Genomic DNA, 20,897 nt, shown 5'->3' with positions numbered 1-20,897 from the left:
GTGCCCTTCGACCCCATTCCTTCCCTGACCCTGGAATCTGGTGGTTCCCTATATTACAAGAAGTAAAGGAGCCATCAGTCCGGAAAACACCTGTTTGTTCTGTATAAAGATTATGAATTGCCTCCGTTTAAGATGAACTAAAAAAAAAAAAAGCTAGAAAAAGTTTTTAAAATAGCTTTAGTGAGGTAATTTACATACCATGAAGTTCATCCATTTAATGTGTATAACTCAGTAAGAATTATTGCAATTCTGTCCCTTGGGAATTGTGTTGTATTGAATATGGATTTAAATTAGTGGGCCATTGGCCAAGGCACAGAAATTCTCTCCTTATATAATTGAAAAAATTGCATTGAAATTTAAGTTAGAATAAGCTAACTCGAATGCAAAGCAGAGTTGTTGCCAAATCATACACCACAATATTTGAATAAATATATTGTCTAAGGGTTTAGAGCTAAGAATTTGGGGATTTGTTTCTAAAGCTACCTAAAAGCCATACTGTGGCCTAATAAATAAAATGCCAGATTAATGACTTTTCCCCAAAGACTTTTCAGACCAGAATATGCTCTAGTTGAAGAGCTCCTGTTTGCATAAGATGTTTATGTATATGCTGTTTTAGTGGGAGATGACAGAGACAAAGAAAAACATTGGATCATCTCAACTTTGGGAAAATGTCAGCAAGTACCTTGTATTGTATGTAAAATGTTTTAAGAGGTTCCAAGGTAAAATCTATTTCATTAGAAGGTTTAATCTGTTTTCATAGAATTTGGTAACACATAAGCCCAAAGTAACTTTATGTGTGTGTATACTTTACATGTATATACTATGTATACACACGTTCTCACATACCACAATATGAGAAAATGTTCGTACACACTATGTGTAATTTATATACATATACACACTACATACAGGCACACATTATACATACATAGGTGCAATCAGATCTATATGTTCACACTTACACATGTGTACATAGACATGGGCAACATATCAATTCATTTATTAGGGTCTGTCCTTACTAGTCCTCCTAACACTTAAAAAAGTTACAAAATTTATATATGCTCTTTGCAAAAATTCAAACATTACGGAAGTACATAGGGTAGAAGTAAAACTTTGTTCCCATCCTGCACTTGATCTCTAAGAGTTTTTCCCCTCTTCCCAGAGGAAGCAGCTACGTAACAGTATCCTTCTGAACTTTTAATATTTATTTACGTATATAACATACACGTTTATTTAAAAAAGAAATCGATTATATAGCTCATATTGTTGTGACACTTGTCTTTTTCAACTTAATAGGTCATGGATATTTAAAAATATTGACCTCACTATCTGTTGACCCTAATAATGTCTTTATAAAAAGGGGGTGCACACAGCCACGTACACGTATGCCCCTTCCAAGGCGAGGAGGCCCCTTGGAATGTCAAGGGTGGTCATCTCTGGCTGGTAGCCGTGCATTTATCTATCATTTACTCAAGGTGCCCAGCACACAGGGACTCAGTATGCATGGCTGGCACTATTACTGCTTTTAATACTAACAAAATCTAAGCAATTTCAATGCAAGCTGGCAAGGATGCTGAAAAATCCTAAAATCCTAAAAAGTGAACTAAAAGAACACACAAAACAATCAGTCATTGTGGTTGAGTACATTGCTTAAAAACTGATTGGGCCAGGCCTGCGATGGCATCTCAGCCAAGTTGTGCCCATGGCTGTGTGTGTGTGTGTGTGTGTGCACCTGTGTGGCGGGGGTGGGAGTGTGGGAGGGGACAGCTTGTCTCTTGTCAGTGACTCTTCCTCTTTCCACAGCTAGCCCTGAAAGCCAAATCTGTCCCACAGTCTCTCTGCCTCTCTCCTTTCTCTCTGGGACTTTCTGTCTCACAGTAGCTGTGAAGCCCACAAGCCGAGAACTCTCCTTCCCGGCCCATAATCTACAGCTGTTCATGATACCACCTGCTCCCTGCCACTTCATCCTCTCATCTGCATTGTCATAAATGGAGTAGGGGCCGTGTTGGTTTTTTTCTCATGCCTCACTTGTACTCTGTCCATAGCAAATATTCCATAAATGCTGTTGACCGATTTTGATGACACCCGGTCTGCAGTGACCTGCAGATGAACACATGGTTTTTCTGTCTATCCTTTACTGCAGTAGTTTTCATTAGAATCATCCAGGGAGCTTTAAAAACATCCTAATGCCCTGCTAACCAACTACCTGCCTCTACCTTCCCTACTCTGGGACCAGTGAAATCAGAATCTCTGGAGAGTGGGCTTGGGAATCTGGGTATTCTGATTTCATTGGTCTGAGGTTGGCATGGAGTTGAGAACAACTGATTTACATCATCTTCAATGTCAACAGAGGATGTATCAGGGGCTTATTACTAAGGGCCAGGCACTCTTTCAAGCTCTTACATGCATTATCTAGTTGAATCCTCACACTAGCGCTGAAAAGGTGGTACCGTCAACATCTGAGTTTCATAGAAGAGGAAGTTAAGGTTTAGAGATATTCAGCACTGGACCAATGTTACAGAGCTATTAAGCACCAGGATGGGGGTATTTAGCCTGAATCCAGCTCTAGCTCTTAATTGTGACCACACGATTTGCTTCAGCCCGGAATTTTAAGGGACAGATTAAGCATTTTCTTGAAAATTCATTTATCCAGGAACCTTAATATGGGTTCATACTTTACCCATGGATCTAGGAAAAGAAATGTTAGAGACCATGGGGTGGGTATAGTATCTATTTCTACAGAGCTATAGAGAGGCATATCTCTAGGCCTGCATCTACCAGAAGTTACCACCAGATGGCAGCAGACACTGTATATTTAAAACCTCAAAGCTTAAAAAAGCACAAATGAGAGAAATGTCAGAACTAGGTAAGTTGGGTCACAACTAGGTAAGCAAATAACTGCTAGTCTGAAAGGATCATGTTTACTTGATTCTTTACCTAGAAGCTCTCAAAGGAATTCTGCTCACATTATGGAAAAGTTAGGAAGACCCCCTGGTTGCTGGATTAACTGTAGGTGGGAAGGAGAAAAGTTGGTTTTTCGATAATTTACCCTCCTGGTAGGTCCAGCTGAGTGACTTCTGACTGTGTCCTTCATTGGGCTTTATCCTGCTCTGTATTCTGGATCTCTCTTCTGTGGAAACCTTAGTCCTGCTGTATAATTCCATTTAAAAAGATTTATTAATTGCCTACTGAATGTCTAGCATACAGCAGTCAGGATGCTATATGAACTATGTAAGGCGAAAAGAATTGGGGAAAAGCTAGTGGGGGAAAAATGAAAATATGGGAAACAATTCGACTTATGTGAAAATGAGACAGGTGAAGTTTCTCTTGCTTTTAGTAAGCTCTCTGATAATAGAATAATGTAGAATAGTTATTTGACTGAATTGGGAAAATACAATTTCAAGGCTGGAAGAGGTCTTAGAGTTCAGTTAGTGCAGTGGCTCCCAGAGTAGGGTCCCGACTCGCAGCATGGGCATCACCTGCGAGCTTGTTAGGGGTGCACATTCCCCGGTGCCACCCAGCCTTCCTGAAGCTGAGGCTCTGGGGGAGGGGTTGCTCCACCTGTGTCCTAACAAGCCCTCCAGGTGACTGTCATAGCTCAAGTCTAGACACTGAATGATTTAATCAGGACTACAGAGCAAACGTAACTCTAAAGAAGGCTCACACCTAGGCTGGTCGGGCTCGTTTCAGCCCCCGTTTGCCACTGGCTGCAGCTATGACACACGGCAGTGGGTTCAGGATTAATAAAAGTAAGTGTCCCCTCAGACTGAGGCCTGGGTGCTGGGAGTTTGGGGGACTTGAATTTGTACCAGCTGATAACTCGGGTGATTTTTTTTTTTGCAATGGGGCACGTTTTGGGTCTTGGTTGGATGCGCACATGTTGAGATGATATAAAGGGGCTCTGAGGATTGGGTCGGTGGTTTATTTTGTATTTGAGGCCCGTTCCAATGTTGAAACTGAGAATGGAAGACTATAAGAGTGACTCAAAGCAGGCTTCAAGGGCTAAAGTGGACAAAGAGGCTGGGCAGGGTATGGGGGTGGAGGGAAGGGTGGGATTTGGGCAAGGTAGGCTTTTTTTTTTTTTTTTTTTGCGGTACGCGGGCCTCTCACTGTTGTGGCCTCTCCCGTTGCGGAGCTCAGGCTCTGGATGTGCAGGCCCAGCAGCCATGGATCATGGGCCCAGCCGCTCCGCGGCATGTGGGATCTTCCCGGACCGGGGCACAAACCCGTGTCCCCTGCATCGGCAGGTGGACTCTCAACCACTGCGCCACCAGGGAAGCCCAGGGTAGGCTTTTGAGTGCTTTGCACCCAACTTCACTCCAAAGGCAGGAGAGTGTTTGGTCTTGAGGCAATCTGGTGTTCTGGGGTAACTATGGGTGATTATCGAACAAGAAAAGTTCAGGGACAGCCTCAGCCTCAGATGGGCCGAACACCTTGGGCTCGAAACATGCCTGGAACAGCCGCATCAAGATGGCACAGTGGGGAGCAAGTGAAACCATTAGACCAGCCCTTCTCAAACTTTATGCATATTTGAATCACCTGGGGATCTTGTTCAAATGCAGATTCTTATTCAGCAGCGGGCCTGGGGTGAAGTCTGAGAATTTGCGTTTGTAACAGGTTTCCAGGTGGTGCTGATACTGCTGGTCCGGGGACCACACTTTGAGAGGCTAGGAGCCTTGCACTGAGCATCCCCTCCCCGCCTCCCCACCCCCATACCTATGTTAAATTGGAAATGGAATTCTGCTTCCAAGCCCTGTTGGTTTAATGGTATTTACCCCAGATTTTCAACACATTCTCACTTTCATATTCTCCCATAAGTACACTCATATCTGTCAGGCTTGGTTTGGAAAATGTGGACAGCACACGTAGGGCAGGAGTGCAGCCTAGTGTTTAAGAACATGGGCTAGGGAGACATATTCTCTGGGTTCAAATCCAGATGGCCTATTGGGTCAGCCGATAGCAAAGAGGAAGGCTCCTGTCCTTCCAGGTTGCCATTAATGAACCCCAGGTGTACTTGGCCTCCCTGCCTGGTCCTTATGTCTCTCTCTTCAGCCCTTGCAGGGGCAGGGGGCAGGGAGAAGGGGAGGAGAAGGGTTTCAGAATCCAGGACAGGTGAAGACGCGTGGTGTGCAGCCCTGGCTGAGTGAGGGGTACAGCTGATGGCCTTCCTGCTTCCCAACTTTCGTGGTCACCGGTGACAGCTGGGCTGCTGTGGTTTCTCAGTGACAGACACCATTCTGTGCTCGCGGCCCCCGATCCAGCAGTGCTTGTGTGCAGAGAACTCAGGGGTTTATCCTGCTGAGAAGCCAGGCTCCTGACACCAGGAGATTCTCGTTCCTCCCTGGTACTGCTGCTAACGGCCACTTTTGCAAATGTTGCTTTTGAGATGCGTCCATCCTGGAGGTTGGCCTGAGAGGCCACAATCACAGCAGGGTTTTACCCACGTTGCTCCTGGAGGCCAGGGCCCACGAGAGAAAGAGACAAGGTGTCTTAGTACCGGGACTGGTTCCAGTCTAGGTGGTCGGCTGAGGGGTGGGAGGATGCCTGGTTCAAGGCCGTGACCTGGGAAACGCCCCCTCGCACTTTGGCATTCCTTAGCCAGCCAGTACCCAGGCTTGTGGCAGCATCCCCACCCCAGCTTCCTGCTCTCCCTCGTGACACACTCTAAAGAAACTGGCCTGCAATCACGTCATTTAAAAGTCGGCTCTCAGACTCTCTGTAGTCAAGCCAAAGATCTGAGCTCTAGAAATCCCTTTCAGAGAGACTCTCCGTAATGCACTTAGGAGGGGCAAGAGTTGCACAGGCTGGGTTGGCAGGACCTAAATAGATCTGGTCTAGAGACCAGGCCTTATTGCCTCCCCAGTGTGAGCTGAGTGGGTAACATGCCGAGTCACCCTGTACAAAAACCCCTCACTTCATTGCCTAACCGACTGTTTGGAATTCTACCCAACAGATGAAGCAGAGTTCTGAAGGCTCTTTGTCTTCAAAAGACTCCACTCAAAGTCCAAGTAGCAGTTTGTTTCAGGGGCTTGGGGAGAGAGCTAATGTTTAGTAGCAGCTGCCGCGTGCTGGCCGTGTTTGCACGTGAACTTCATTATAACCTGCCTTCAGCAGATGCTTGGCTGGCTCGTGCAGTGCTGCAAGCGTGTGTCAGGCGAGGCTGGCGGGGCTGCAGTGATGCCTGAGGTGACCAGGTGTGGCGAAGTGGAGGGAACCAGGTCGAGTGATTTTGTCCAGGGCTGGCTTTGAGGGTAGAAATACCGAGTTCCTATCAGTTTATCTTTCCGAACACACGTGCTTCTTGAAGTTGTTTTTGTTAACTCTAAGCCACAGTTAGCTCAGGACAAAGATGAGGGGCACTGCTCCTTGGTTCGTTCATGCGAGAAAATCTAATTATTCACAGCAAGATGGAACCCTATAGCCAGATTCAGAGACTTATTTCTTTTTTTGTGGCTCAGGGATTAATCAATTGGTTTTGAGATCGCTGCTCTTCCTTGTTAGTAACTCTGACCAGATGAGTAATTTTGAATTAGTTATAGATCTTCCTTAGCCATGTGACCTCAGCAACATTTGTTCGAATATAACTGAGGAGGCTAGATTATCCTCCTTGAGGCTGGGAATGGAAATGTTGGGACAATGCTTCTAAATTAAATTTGTCACTAAGCCTTATTGGTAGAGTGGTAGAACCATGGGAATCAACTTGGGTAATGGTTATTTTCCACCACATCCTCCTAACATTAGGAACAATGTTTCAACCACCAAAGACTCCGAGGGTCATGATTCTTAAATTTTAATGTGCATACGAATCACCTGGAGATCTTCTTCAAATGCATTTTCAGATTCAGTAGCCTGGGGACAGAGCCTGAGATTCTGCATTTCTAATAAGGTCCCTGGCAATGCTGCTGGTTGGTGGACCAGACTCTGAATGGTAAGGTTCTAGAACCGTGGTTCTCAAAGTATGGTATACAGACCAGCAACAGCATCACTGGGAAACCTGTCAGAAATGTAAGTATTAATACTTAGGCACCATCCCAGACGTGTAGAATCAGCAACACTGCAGGTGGGGCCCAGTGACTGGGTTTTAACAAGCCCTACAGGTGATTCTGATCCCTGCTCAAGCTTGAGAACCACTGTTCCACAAAATGAATTATTCATACGCGTCATCCTTCAGTGGAATGCATTCCAATACCTAACAGTCCTTTACTGCTGAGAGGTCTCCCTTAGGTCTAGCGTCAAATTGTTTTGCTTAATTATTCCGGTTCTTTTTTTTTTTTTTTTTTTTTTTTTTTTGCGGTGTGCGGGCCTCTCACTGTTGTGGCCTCTCCCGTTGCGGAGCACAGGCTCCGGACGCGCAGGCTCAGTGGCCATGGCTCACGGGCCCAGCCGCTCCGCGGCATGCGGGATCTTCCCAGACCGGGGCACGAACCCGTGTCCCCTGCATCGGCAGGCAGACTCTCAACCACTGCGCCACCAGGGAAGCCCTATTCCGGTTCTTTTAGGCATTCTCGAGGCCATTTTTAAAGGTCCTAATCATAGAATTTTAGTCCTATAAGGAGCTTTAAGATGTGCTCTGATTTCTTTTCCTCATGCTTTATGCTCCCCTATGAACCTTGTCCACCTCTGGGCTTTCAGAGTAGCTGGTGGAAAGCATTAAAGTGAAAGTTAAATTGAAGAAATATCTATAACCCATTTGTTGTTATATTCTATCGATGCTCATCACTTTCTTCTGTGTCAGAGGTTTGGGTCAATTTGGAGTTTAAAGATATTTTTTCCTCTGCCTTAGAGTCTCAACTCCTATACTAGTATTATTAAATTTTTCTAAGGACAGAGCAGTGGGAAAGAATAATTAAACTGCTTTTATGCAGTTTTATTGGATTCAAAATTAAATAGAGGCCAGGGAGGCTGTTCTGGGGGCAATTAACGCACAGAAGCAAACAATTGTGGTGGATTGCTATAGAACGGGGAGAACTGGGTGGGCACAAGGGGCACAGAGAGCATTTTTAGAAGGCAAGGGAAACAGAAAGAGGTTTCAGAATCAGGCAATAATCCTTGCTGTATTGAATTTTTCAAACTGGATTATATTAATAAAATATGATTATGGACGAAAAGGGTGTAAGCTGTTTTTTCAGGCTGTGAGTCCCTGATGGATGGGGACACCCCAATGACTGTGTGATTGAATGAGGGTAGGCAACTCCAGCCCAAAGAGCAGTCTCCCTCTATTGCTGGAACGATTTCTGGTGGAGGGGCAGTCAAGCATGAGCTGCACTGAAGCCCTGTACCTTAGCTCAAAGGAGCCAAATCACCTTTCCAATCTGGGCATCTGTGGGCATCCTTTTCCAGTCGTGTGTCTCGGTATTGATGTGAGAGGCCTCCTCTACTCTCCAGTTCCTGAGAGTAGTTGGCTAAAACACCCATCAGCCAGCGAGGGGAAACTGGAGGCTTTTAAGAGCCTTGAGTCTGGTGCTAGATTTTCCAAGTTCTCCACTGCCTGGGCCTGCCCAACATCTGACTTTGATGTTCCACAGACATTTATACAGTGGTTCTTGCAAATGCACACAGAAATCCTAAAGAGAATTTTGTTTATTATGATTTTTTTTTTAGTATAGAGGTATCAAATTGAGCAAAAAGACGTATCTCCAGATAATTGTCGAAAAAAATCTAGACAAATGCATAACTACAACGAACAATTACCAGGAAACTCACAGTGGGAATAAGCATGGTCTAGTGTTCACTCCAAAGGACTTAAGATGTATGAATTTGGACAGACTGAACAACCTGCTGATTTTGACCTAAATAAATGACCCAGGATGTATGGTACCAAAAGCTCTGTCAAAGAAATTGGGCCATAACCATCAGTTGCTTAACCACTTCCCCTCTAGCCCATGAACTTGTAACATTAGAAACTTTTTTGTAGTGGAGTGTGGGATGCAAGGAAAAAAAGATAAAGCGGCATTTTCACCCAAGCAGAGCATGTGCTAACTGATTAAGCACTGAGGGTTCCAGTCCATTGCCTTACATTATTGTTTGGCCAGGTTCTCCAACTTGAAGAAATATTTCTGACAGAATGAGCATATTTCAGGAATCTTGGAGAATTTAGAGTTAATCCCAGTTATTCAGGGGTTGACCCTCACTTTGGGAAAACATCCAGGATCCTGGATTTTCTTCCTTCTAACACTTAATCCATCTTCTTCCTACTCCTTGATCCCCATCTCCTATCTCTTTTTGTACCTTTCCACAGCTTGTTAGGCAATTCAAATAAAGAGCAGGCAAAGAATATAACATGAAAAAAAATAATGGGTGAAACTAAAATTTATGAAATTGACTCAGTAATCCTGGATCTGGAATTGGTATGGGTAGGAAGAAATTGGAACTCTTGGCCAAATATGGTATTTTGGTTAGTGATAGTTGTCAATCCATAAATGAATGGTTATTTGCCTGTCAACACCTTGAATCCTACAATGATTTAGTTTTCTGTAATTGAAAATATTTTTAAGATATTCAAAATATTTTGGTTGTCATTTAGGTAGACAATAAATTTGCCCCAAGTGATCAGAGGAGGTAATATCTGTACCGTGAGTCCCCTTATGCCTAGCCAAATGGATCATTCTTCCCGCCCCGCCCACCCCCCAAAAAACTCTTAATGAATCAAGGTAAGAAAAATGTACCTGTCCTGCGGTGTCATACAGTCCGAGCAAGTGTTGCTTGCCTCCCACTGTCACAGTAACTAGGGGAGAAGAGAAAAGAGAGTCTGTAAATGCAAGCTTCAATCAGGAGTCTTCATGTTTCTCTATGCCAGCACCTCCTTGGGCAGCAAGGACAAGCATATGCCTCACCCGTGTATATTCGAAACCAAGTTGACAGCATGCTTGCCAAACGAAAGGCAACCTTGGGGGGCAGTGAGAGCAGATGGGCTGAGCCAAGTCCAAATGTCTCAACCGAGGTGAATACTATTGGTGCCACTAGGCCGGCTGTTCACTGGTCCTGATTAGGCCCTGTCATATCATGCTCCTGAAGGGAAAGGATGCTGGACTCTTTCTTGGTTAGTTTATTTTCTTCTTTCATTTGGTTTGAGCCGCCTTTCGGGATAGACTCGTGTAAGCAACCTTTCTGTTAGAAATCTCTCCGCTTTTATTTGTCATCAAAATGTTCAAAGACCCTGAAAACAAAGGATATTAACCCACCTGCCTATGTTATAGCCTATAAGGCAAAGCTAATAATGAAATGCGAAGGGCTTAACATTTATTTCAAAAAGTGTTTTTATTAAATATCTCTGTGCTTTAGCTCAACCGATTCATTACAGTTTGAACCTTAGTTGCAGAAGGAGGTGTGGTATATGGGTTTCATCTCACATAACTGAAGGGCATATATAGAGTGCAAAGTAGAGAGTTTGATTTACTCAGCAGGCTTATTGCCTTGCCAAGCAACGATGTCCAAAAGTGGGAGGTAATAGAGGGATACCAGCTGCTCTTTACATGGCTGGAAATGAAATAAAGTCTCAACTTGAAACTAAACTGAGATTGAACAAATCGAAGGCAAGAGTAATATGATTCTCTTGGTGAATGGAAAGAGCAGATTTAAATTTCCACAGAAATTTAATCTCTTTTTGGAAAAAGAAAGTAAACTATGAAGGAGAATGTGATTTTTCCTAGTTGATTAAAAAATGTACAAATGCAGGGATTCACATTCACTCTCTTATAATAACCTATAATGAAATATAATCAGAAAAAATAACTGAATCTCTATACTGTTCCCCTAAAACTAACACGTTATTGTGAGTCAACCATATTTCAGTACAAATGTGCAAGTCCAACATAAAAATGATTTTTGATTTCTCCTACCATTAGCTGTGCAGGAAACGAAAGATAAATGGAAGAGCAACCTTTTATAACCATATCTCTAAAATATGCCAGCCAAATTCTCTAGTCTGCTGCTTGGAGCTGCTGCTTTGGTACTGATCTGACTTTTATTCGTTTTCAGGTTCAGGGCCTACAGGTACACCAAGTGCTTCTTAATGGCTCTTTCTTTGAAAAGCACTTGTTTAAAAGCACTGCCTTCCCAGACACTTGGGAACAAGTTTTCTAATCTACTCAGATCAACGTGTGTTCAGCTTGATAACATGGCAGCAGCCGCACAGATGAGCTTTCACATGTGTGTTTTTAAGGGGTGAACCCGGCTCCATCCAACGCTAGCGACACCACCGAAGAGGGGCGTCTAAACGGTTTTCCTTCCCTTCATAAGCCAGGCTAGCAATGGAAATGAAGGTGAGATGGCGCAGCCCCTCTTTGTCCTGTTATATTTTCCTCTTCCTGCACACTTGGAGCCCAGTCGGATGTTCCTGAAATCTGCCTGAATTGTTTCTTTAATGGCTCATTCACCACCTAGACGTGGATCAGGAATGAGGGGAAGAAAGCCAGCCATTACAACATGGAACTTCCTGCCTCTAGTGAGCCCAGTACTCACAGGTTAGGGGCAGCTGTTCCGGAGACCCCCTTGGATGGTCTCCCGACTTAGAGGCCCAGGGCCATCTGTGGAGCGAGGACTAGAAGCTGACTCACCCTCACGGCCCCACTGGGCACTGCAGAATTTCCAGAGCGATGGCTCTGACCTTTGCCGCTGGAGCCCTGGAGCTCTTGTTTGAGTTTTCTCAGAGAGCAAACATTCCTTCCAGCCTGCTTTTCCTCAGGCCTCACCCTTTTCTCGCTTGGCAGCTCTGACTGCAGAGAATTGTTCCAGGCCCGAGGCGAGTGCCAGCCCGGGAAAGGTGGCCGTCGGGCTGAGAGTCTGAGCCCAGCCTTCCCTTACCTCTGTCCTTCCCTTCCTCAAGAGTTTCTTGGGTTCTGCGACTGCCCTCAGTGTTGGGAGCGTAAAGGCCAGAGACAGCTCGTCCTGTCACGGAGCGTGGAGAGGAGGGTACAAGGCAGTGCAGTGAGCACTTTGCTGGTGGCAGTGCGGATGGGTGGGGGAGCATGCAGAAGGGGCACCACTGCACGTGCACACGCGCCCTGCTGCAGTGTGGTCAGAGAAGGCTTTCTGGAGGACATGTCCGAGCTGCGTCCCGAGGATGACCAAGAATTACCCAGGGTGCACTGGGGGAGATGGGGCATGTAGGCTCGGGCCCAACCCGACTCACTAATACAGCCTTTATTCTGAAGGCTTTGTTAAACTATGAAAGTCCTGAATTATTCTTGTTCCCAAAGAAAGCGAAAGAGAAGGAACTAAAATAATTTACTTGTGTTAAGGCAAAATGGTGAGAGGAGGGAGGATGAGGTTTTTGGGGTGGAAGCCAGGTCAGCTTTCAGCTTTGCTGCCTACTCTGTTGGACCAGCCCTGCTGGAGGAATCCTGAGGGAACAGGGCAGTGCCCTCGTGCCCCCATCTCTGGAAATCACTTTTATTCTCTCTTCTCTGCCCTTTGATTCTCCCATTTTATTAGAAGGAAGGTAAATGGATCACACAGTTGATGACTGAGAACATCAAGGGACAGACAGCCAGAGACAGATCCAAGCATCACTCACATATTGTGGAATATGCAAATGGCTTTGTGAGTCCTTATCTTGGGCTAGCAATGGATGCCTTATCGCTTGCCAACCTGGGCTCTTTGAGGCTTCTCAGTTTGGAAATGAATTAGGTTAGCATAGAAGGAAGGTATGCTCTAAAAATGATCATAGGAAATGTAGAGACGTTGAGAGAGCGGGATATTTTAAGTCAGATGGTTCTGCGTTTGAATCCTATCTTTGCTACTCACTGTCTGAATGACCTTGGGAAAGTCACCTAACACCTCTGAGCCCCACTTTCCCTATTTGTTAAAAATGGGGGGAACATCACCCATCAAAGAGAATACTTGTGAGGAGGACGTTAAATGAGAAAATGCCTGGCACACAGCCTGGCCCGTAGTAGGTGCTGAGAAGTTGTTATTTCCCCTCCTTCAACAAATGCTTATTGGACCTCTTCTAAGACCAGGGACAGTCTGTCTTGCTCTCCCCCGTATACCCAGTGCATGTGAAATGGCACAACAAATTTATAATATTTGTGAATTCCCAGTCACTTTCTACGCTAAATGGTAGCTATTTAGGTCAATGTCTTGTGTCTCTGAATGGACAGGTAGGCCCTTGAGGACAGAATCTCCATACCCCATACCCCACACAGTACACAACACAGTTCTTGGCATACGTAGTAGTTGCTGAATCCACAGAGCAGAAATGAAGCCCCAGGGGCAACTCAGGCAGAAGGAGGTCCTTCGAAGTGTGCAGAGCTTCAGCTTGAAGCATCCTGGCAAGACGCTAACTGCTGGGAAGTACCTGCAGCCAGCAAACCTGCCCCGCAGACAGTGGTCAGGCTAAAATCCCAGATCACCTTCTCTTCTCCAAGCTGTTAGAGTGTTTTGTTTTGAGCTTAGAGAGGTTTTAAAGAGAGTGGGTCAAATGACCTGCTAATGGCTCAGATGGTTCTCTCAATAAAGCGTGAAAAGTTGTCAGTGGCTTGTTAAGTATGTAAACCGAAGGCCTTCCTCTCCAAATCCATTTAGCTCTTGGCTTCCTTGTGTTTATTCTTGGTGCAGACTGGATGGTTAATTCTATGAGTTGGAGTGAGGTGCTAATGAAGTTGAAGTCGTGGGTTTGGTCTCCTGAGAGTCAGTTGCTTTCACCCAGAGAGAAAGTGTCCCGGCAGGACGTGAGCCTGCCCCCGCCCCTCAGCATTTCAGTCACCTCATGAAACTGCATGTCATTTGCAAACCTGGATGATGAAGTGTTGGTCATTCCCTGTAAGCCAGCTCAGACCATAAGTCCAGCCCATTAGCAGCACTAGGAACCTGGTTCACAGCCCCTGCCTTGTTGGTCATCTCATCCGCCAAGAGCAATCTTTTGGAGCCGATGTGATGAATACCTGATGAATCCTGAGAACTGGCATGGCGGAAATGCCCAGTGCCCCTCCGTTCCCAGCACATAGCCAGCTGTCTGCATCACTCATGTCAAATGTACTGTATTTGGCAGGTAGGATGAGGCATACCTGACTATGTCTCATCCTAAATGTACTAGGATGGTACTAAAGGTACTAATAGGACCTTTAGTACCATCCTAGGCACTATTTTGGAGGAAGAAACACTAGATTTATAGACATAGCAAGACATACAAGTTTAATTAAGTTAAAAACATGGCCCCATGCAAATATAGAATGATGTTATGTCAAAGATTTATTAACTCATTAATGAGAGAATCAGTAAGATGATAAATCTTGTTCAAAGAGCATTTTGAAGAACTGGGCATTTATAGGTACTTCAAAAGCAAAATGTTAGAATAAGATGGCTAAGTTCAATGGAAAACTGGTTGTTGTTCTATGGAAAAGATAAGCTTTGGTGTTCTCCTTTCTACTAAACAGGAATTATTTGCATCTTGACCCAACAAGATTTACAAGTTAACACGTAACTTCAGAGAATCTAAACTTTCAGTTAATAGCAGAATCAGACAAAGGCAAGTTACCCTAGATTACTAAGCCTCGGGGGAAGGGTGTTGAACACTGCCTTAGCATGGACAGTTGCATGTTCTCGGCCTTATATCCAAGTTCCAGATAATTTTTCTTCACGTCCGAATTCAAGTCCATACTTAGCTATCTACTCATTTGGTGAGATGTTGGGTAGGTCAGTAGGTTTCTCCCTCACCTGGAAGATAAACACATTGTCTTTACCCTAAAGGGGTATAAAAACTCTTTATTAGCTGTTCCAGAGTCAGGGGTAATCACCACTGCTGTTTGTCTATGTCTGGGGTGCTGCAAAAAAAGGAGAGTTTAAATGAAAAATCTCAATTCTGACCCTCGTCATGCTTGCTGACTGAATATCTTCTGCAGTGTTCGCTGACCTTTTCCCTCTCTGAACTGACTCTCATCCCCAGCTCCTCCTCCTTTCTAGAAGATCCCATCTGGGACTGTGACTCACCTAGCACCAGGGTCCGCTCTTAGGAGCTGCTTGTGTGTGTTGTGACGTGGGTTAAGCCTCACAAACGTGCATGTTCATTTTATAAGGAAGCAACTCAGAGGCATCTGGGATGACATTTCCCTCAAATTAAAATAAGCTAGAAAACAGAATGAAACTAGAAATAGATAATACGCTTTCATAAATATGAATGGTGGTGAATTCCTTCCTGGTGGGGTTTCATCCTTCCAACGTAACGTGTTCCTGTTAAGGCGGCTTGAAAACCTCATCCATCTACACTGGCCCCCCTCAGCCAGCTCGTTTCCTTTCTTTGCAGAGAACGCCTCTTGTTTCCGAAGCATCAGCCTGTGTGTGTGTGAAATAACAGTTGTTCAGGCAAGTCTCTTATTTGAGGTACTGGTGTGAGGTCCTGTTTCCGCAGAATAAAGACTGAGGGGAAAACCAAACAGTCTCCCTGAGAATCCATTAGGACACTGAGCTGAGCGTTTTCTTTCGTTAGGTGTGTATATTCGTCCTGCAGTAACAAGAGTTCCTTTTGAACAGGGGAACGTACCTCTGCCATGCGTCTCCATCCCTGGTCATGTTTCTCTTCTCCTTTAGGTATGGCTATTGCAACAGGGGATTTCGTTTGTAGTTGTAGTCTATAGTGTAACCACCCCAGGTTTTAAGGCAGAAGGACTGGCTGGAGGCCTGAACTCACTGCGAACAAACTCTGGGATACTGAGCAAGTTACAGCTTTCCTACGTTCTCAGTTCTTACTGGAAGTTTGAGGAGAAAAGAAGATCATGAATATAAAAATTGTGTACAAGTAGGCTAACACAAATACAAGGTGACATCAGTGAGCAAATGGCTTCTTAACAGTACTTTTGGGAACAGAGCTTGCTGGAATGAAGTTGGGTATGGGGGGGTGTTCAGGAAAGGTCTACCCTTGTCAGTACTTGTCTGATGAGGGAGGAGAGGGAGGAGGAAAAGGAAGGGGGGGTGGTGAAAGGCAAGAGGAAGGGGAGGAGCTTGTGCAGTTCCAGGACCTTTGGAACTGGCTGGGGATGAGGCCAAACCAAAGACAGAGCCACGATTCCATGACATTCACATCCTGGGATTTTAGAGTCTTGCTCGGCCTCACCCTTCCTTCCCCAACATTCATTTGGTCTCTACATCCTGCCAATTCTACCTGCTAAGTATCTCTAGATACTCGGACTCCTCTTTACCATCTGTGTAACTGTCCTCATGCAACCCCCAACCTTGTCAATTGCAAAAGTCTCCTAATCAACATTCATTTCTCCAGACTCATTCGTTTCTCAGGCTTAACGTAGCTGTGGCTCCCAATCATCTCCGAGATAAAATTCAAATACTTTCCAAGAGTGTACAATGTCCTTGTAATCTGGCCTCTGGTTTACCTTTCCAGATCTCTCCTATTATTTTACCCTCCTACAATCCAAACTTCTTGCAGTCTGTTTTTGTTTCTTTTTTTTTTTTTTTTTTTTGCGGTACGCGGGCCCCTCACTGTTGTGGCCTCTCCCGTTGCGGAGCACAGGCTCCGCATGCGCAGGCTCAGCGGCCATGGCTCACGGGCCCAGCCGCTCCGCGGCATGTGGGATCTTCCCGGACCGGGGCATGAACCCGAGTCCCCTGCATCGGCAGGCGGACTCTCAACCACTGCGCCACCAGGGAAGCCCTTGCAGTCTGTGATACTCAGAATGCCTTTGCTCAAGTTGTTCCCTCTGAAAATCTGGAAAAGAAATTCTGGAATGCTTTCCCCACACCTGTCAGCCTGGAAAACTTCCATAACCTGGAAAACTCACTTTTGTAACGCCTCCCTGATGTCCTCCAACTACCTTAAGTGTCTTTCCATGCTTCCTTGCCCATGGGGCCTTAAAGTGCTGTGTGCCGTTTATCTTCATGTACCAAGATCTGGCACGGGCCTGGCACGTGGCTCCATGAATATTGGTTGAGTGACGGAAAAGTGAATTAAATTCTAGCTAAAGCGGAGGTTTTCTCTGAGGCATATATTTTCTCCAGATGAGTCTCTGGCCTTTCCCAAAGGGTCGCCGTGAGCTTTTCTGGATGGTAGTCGTCGTGGGAGGATGAGTTCATCCGCAGTGGTGTCCTACACTAAAGCTGGCCTGCCTTTTACGAGGGGATGCCATGGAAATGTGGCTCCCCTGGGTGGGATCAGTGTTTGGGGTACTCTGCCACTTTTCCAGGCAACTTTCACCAGCTACGGGGCTGCCAGACTCCATCGGTGGGGCAGGACCACTGGCAAGGTGTCCCGAGGTTCACTGTGGCCATATAAGGCACAGTAGCCTGGCTCCCCGGCATGAACTACAGAGTACAGGGGAGCTGTCTTTTGATTAGGACTTTGGGAAGCAGTGACTGAATTAGAAGTGAAGCCTGCACGTTGAGGTGTGTGGCCTGCAAACCAGGGTGTGCTTTTTGCATGATCCTCTGTATAAAGAGATACTTAAAAAAAAAAAGCCGGCTCCTTCAGTGACATTCATACATTGCTAGAAACTCATAATAATTAAGCTGCCATTGAGGTATGGTGGAATCAATACCTAATTTAGAGGCAGAAACTTTTATTTTCAGCCTTGACCTTGACTTGGTGAAATCGATGTTTCACGGCAGTCTCCAGGGGGAGCTAGTTTTTTTTTTTTTTGAATTTTAGAATTTATTTTTTTTTTATACAGCAGGTTCTTATAAGTTATCCATTTTATACACATCACTGTATACATGTCAATCCCAATCTCCCAATTCATCCCACCCCCCGCCCCTCCGCTTTCCCCCCTTGGTGTCCATACGTTTGTTCTCTACATCTGTGCCTCTATTTCTGCCCTGCAAACCGGTTCATCTGTACCATTTTTCTAGGTTCCATATATATGTGTTAATATACGATATTTGTTTTTCTCTTTCTGACTTACTTCACTCTGTATGACAGTCTCTAGATCCATCCACGTCTCTACAAATGACCCAATTTCGTTTCTTTTTATGGCTGAGTAATATTCCATTGTTTGTATGTATATACCACAACTTCTTTATCCATTCGTCTGTCAATGGGCATTTAGGTTGGGGAAGCTAGTTTTAGGTTGGGGAAGCTAGTTTAAAAAACACAGAGTCCTTGGTTTCACATCCCACCCCTAGATTCCAAGGAAGTAGGTCTGGGGTCAGGCCCAGAAGTCTGCATTTTTATCAGACTCTCTAAGTGAGTGATTCAGATCTGAATTTCAGTTTTCTCATCTTTAAGATGAGAATAATAATAAGCTCAATTACTCTAGAGCATCCTGTCCACTGTAGATGGTTTTGTAAATAACAGATGAGGTAATATAAGGGAAAAAAAGTTAAAATTTATAAAATGCTACACAGATATTATCTGATCCTATCTGACACACAATACAGGCACAAGGTGGTCTGTGTGTAGCAGCAGTCCTTTCCTCTCCTTGTCTAGAAATAGTCACTAAGGAAATTCGAACACCTAGGTGATGATAAAAGTGGAATAGTGTGGGGGCTTCCCTGGTGGCGCAGTGGTTGAGAGCCCACCTGCCGATGCAGGGGACACGGGTTCGTGCCCCGGTCTGGGAGGATCCCACGTGCCACGGAGCGGCTGGGCCCGTGAGCCATGGCCGCTGAGCCTGCGCGTCCGGAGCCTGTGCTCCGCAACGAGAGAGGCCACAACAGTGAGAGGCCCGCGTACCGCAAAAAAAAAAAAAAAAAAAAAAGTGGAATAGTGTGTTCCTGTTAAGAGTATTCAATGAATTATTAGCCTCATAAAAATTCTATCCGGTACCAGCTGTAACTACTTAGAAAATATCCTTTTCACAAGGACAACAAAAACTATAAAGTGTCTAGTAATGGGAAGACCTTTATGAAAAAAAGGTCTTCCCATTACTTGCTGAGAAACATAAAAGAAGAAAAGTGGGGAAACAGCTCATGGTCTAGGGTGGGAAGCTCTGTATCGTAAAGATGTTAGATCTTCTCAATTTAATATGTTTATAGTAATTCCAATAGAATTTTTGAATTGGGAACATGACAGAGTGATTATAGCAGTTATATTCAAAATTTAGTTGGGGAGAATAGCTAATAATTAAAAAAGAATGACAGGATAATTGTGCTAATATATGTTAACATGTATTATAAAGTTATTAAAGCAGTATAGCATCAGCACAAAATCAATGATCCAGAACAGGAATCTCAGCCACTGAACCTATGCGACATATGTAAGGATTTAGTATATGATAAGTGGCAATGGGGAAAGATGAAGTAGTCAATATATGGCATTTAGATAGTTGGTTACTGTTTGGAAATAAAAAAAGACTCTGAAAATATAAAAGCAAATGAAAAAAACCATAAAGAAAATGATTGATATATTGACTAAAAAAGTCACACATGTTCACGTATATTGTGAAAAATGGTCAAGAAGGTTATTATCTTTCATGCATAAGGGTGCTTTCTGATTAATAAGAATAATAATTAAAACAAAAGAAAATATATAAAGAGTATAGAAAGTTTATGAGTAAATAAAGGGCCAATGAATATTGGAGTAAAAAAAATCAAATTAAACAAGGTGCAATCTCTGGCTTGTCAAATTGGCAAAGATGAAGAGAATGACACCCAGGGCTGGTGAATAAAGAGGTGGCATGTATATGCTGCTGGAGGATATGTAAATTGATTCAAGTTTTCTGTCAAGTCGTTTGGCAGTATAGATCAAAAGTCTAACCAGGGGTCCTCCCTCTGACTCGGCAATCCTGTTTCTGCAATGTATCCTCAGGCAAAATCATACAAGTGCGCAAGAATATACACGTATAAGACTATATATCACCAATGGTTTATAATAGTAACAGTTGGAAACAACCTAAATGTTCAGCAGTTGGGGATTGGCCCTTATCAGTTATGGAACAACCTTACAATCGACACTTTGAAAGAACAGTGAGGTAAAATATTTAGGATATAATGTCTAGGGAGTAGGAGATAAAATTCTATATTGAATAAGTAAAAATATTTATAGGAAACACTTTTTATTTTTTCCATACTTGATTACCATGAACATGTAAATCAGAAAAAAAAAGATACTTGGGTGCTTAAAAATTGTGTTTATTTTGTTGTTCTTATCACTGTTATATGTAGATTGGAGTCAACGTCATCTAAATTGTCTCCCATCACGGAAGTTCTACCATTTCTTCTTGGTTCACTCTCTAATTTTGTCTTAGGCTTATCCAGATTTACTTTAGGTTGTAGGACCAAGCTTATATTTTTATGAGGAGGAACATGTGATGAATAGGTCTACTGCAGTGGAGGTTTATGAACTGTGTATTGCAGAGCAACTCATCATTTTCAGAGAATTATGATGAACCACTAATGCTCTACCTATATTTGCATTTCGTAGATACCAAGAAAATACTGTGCATTTGAGGATGTTGGAATCTGCCAAATGTATTTGTTGCAAACCAAAAGAAATATATGAGCTGTAAAGACAACAGCAGTAAATTGGTTCTAAATATAGAACACTGTCTAGGCAGAGTGAAATAAACCAGTCAGTCAAGTGAATATTTAGAGCGTGTGTTTCTGCTCTCAATAACTTCTTCTCCAAAGTATTACAAGATTATTTGGAGAACATTAAGTGATTTTTCTGTTTTCTACTTTCGTGTATGGTTGTTGTCCTGGATTATGTTTACTCATTTGCCTCTTTGTTATTCAGGATCCTAGAATTTTATGTATTTGTGGTTTTCTCCCTTTATTTATTTCATTTATCTTAGTCTAATATGGGGTTCTTTACAGGTAGCATATTTATTTTCTAGTTCTTAAGAACTGTCAAGAAATATTAATAGTTGCTGGTTAATTATGATCAAAGGAGGATGTGTGACAATTTGAGATAAAACAGTTCTTGGCTCTTTTCTGCAATGAATATCTAAGAGACCATCTTGTATAACTTTATTAAGTATGTTCTCAGAATTTGCATAGGGTAACATCTACCACTTTTA

The 20,897-nt window shown here is 43.8% G+C and overlaps 1 protein-coding gene across 2 annotated transcripts in view; it reads right to left on the bottom strand.

Moving 5' to 3' along the window:
• The window catches only part of RHOJ (ras homolog family member J), an 82,568-nt gene that overhangs the window by 12,019 nt on the left and 49,652 nt on the right, over positions 1-20,897 (bottom strand). For both annotated transcript variants that reach the window (XM_049706415.1, XM_004262112.4), the window contains exon 2: positions 9,666-9,724. In XM_049706415.1, coding sequence (XP_049562372.1) covers positions 9,666-9,724 — 59 coding nt within the window. The remainder of the gene's footprint in view (positions 1-9,665; positions 9,725-20,897) is intronic.

This window comes from Orcinus orca, chromosome 2, assembly GCF_937001465.1.
Source record: "Orcinus orca chromosome 2, mOrcOrc1.1, whole genome shotgun sequence".
In the NCBI taxonomy this organism is placed as follows: domain Eukaryota; kingdom Metazoa; phylum Chordata; class Mammalia; order Artiodactyla; family Delphinidae; genus Orcinus; species Orcinus orca.
This window is presented reverse-complemented; position numbering and strand designations above follow the sequence as displayed.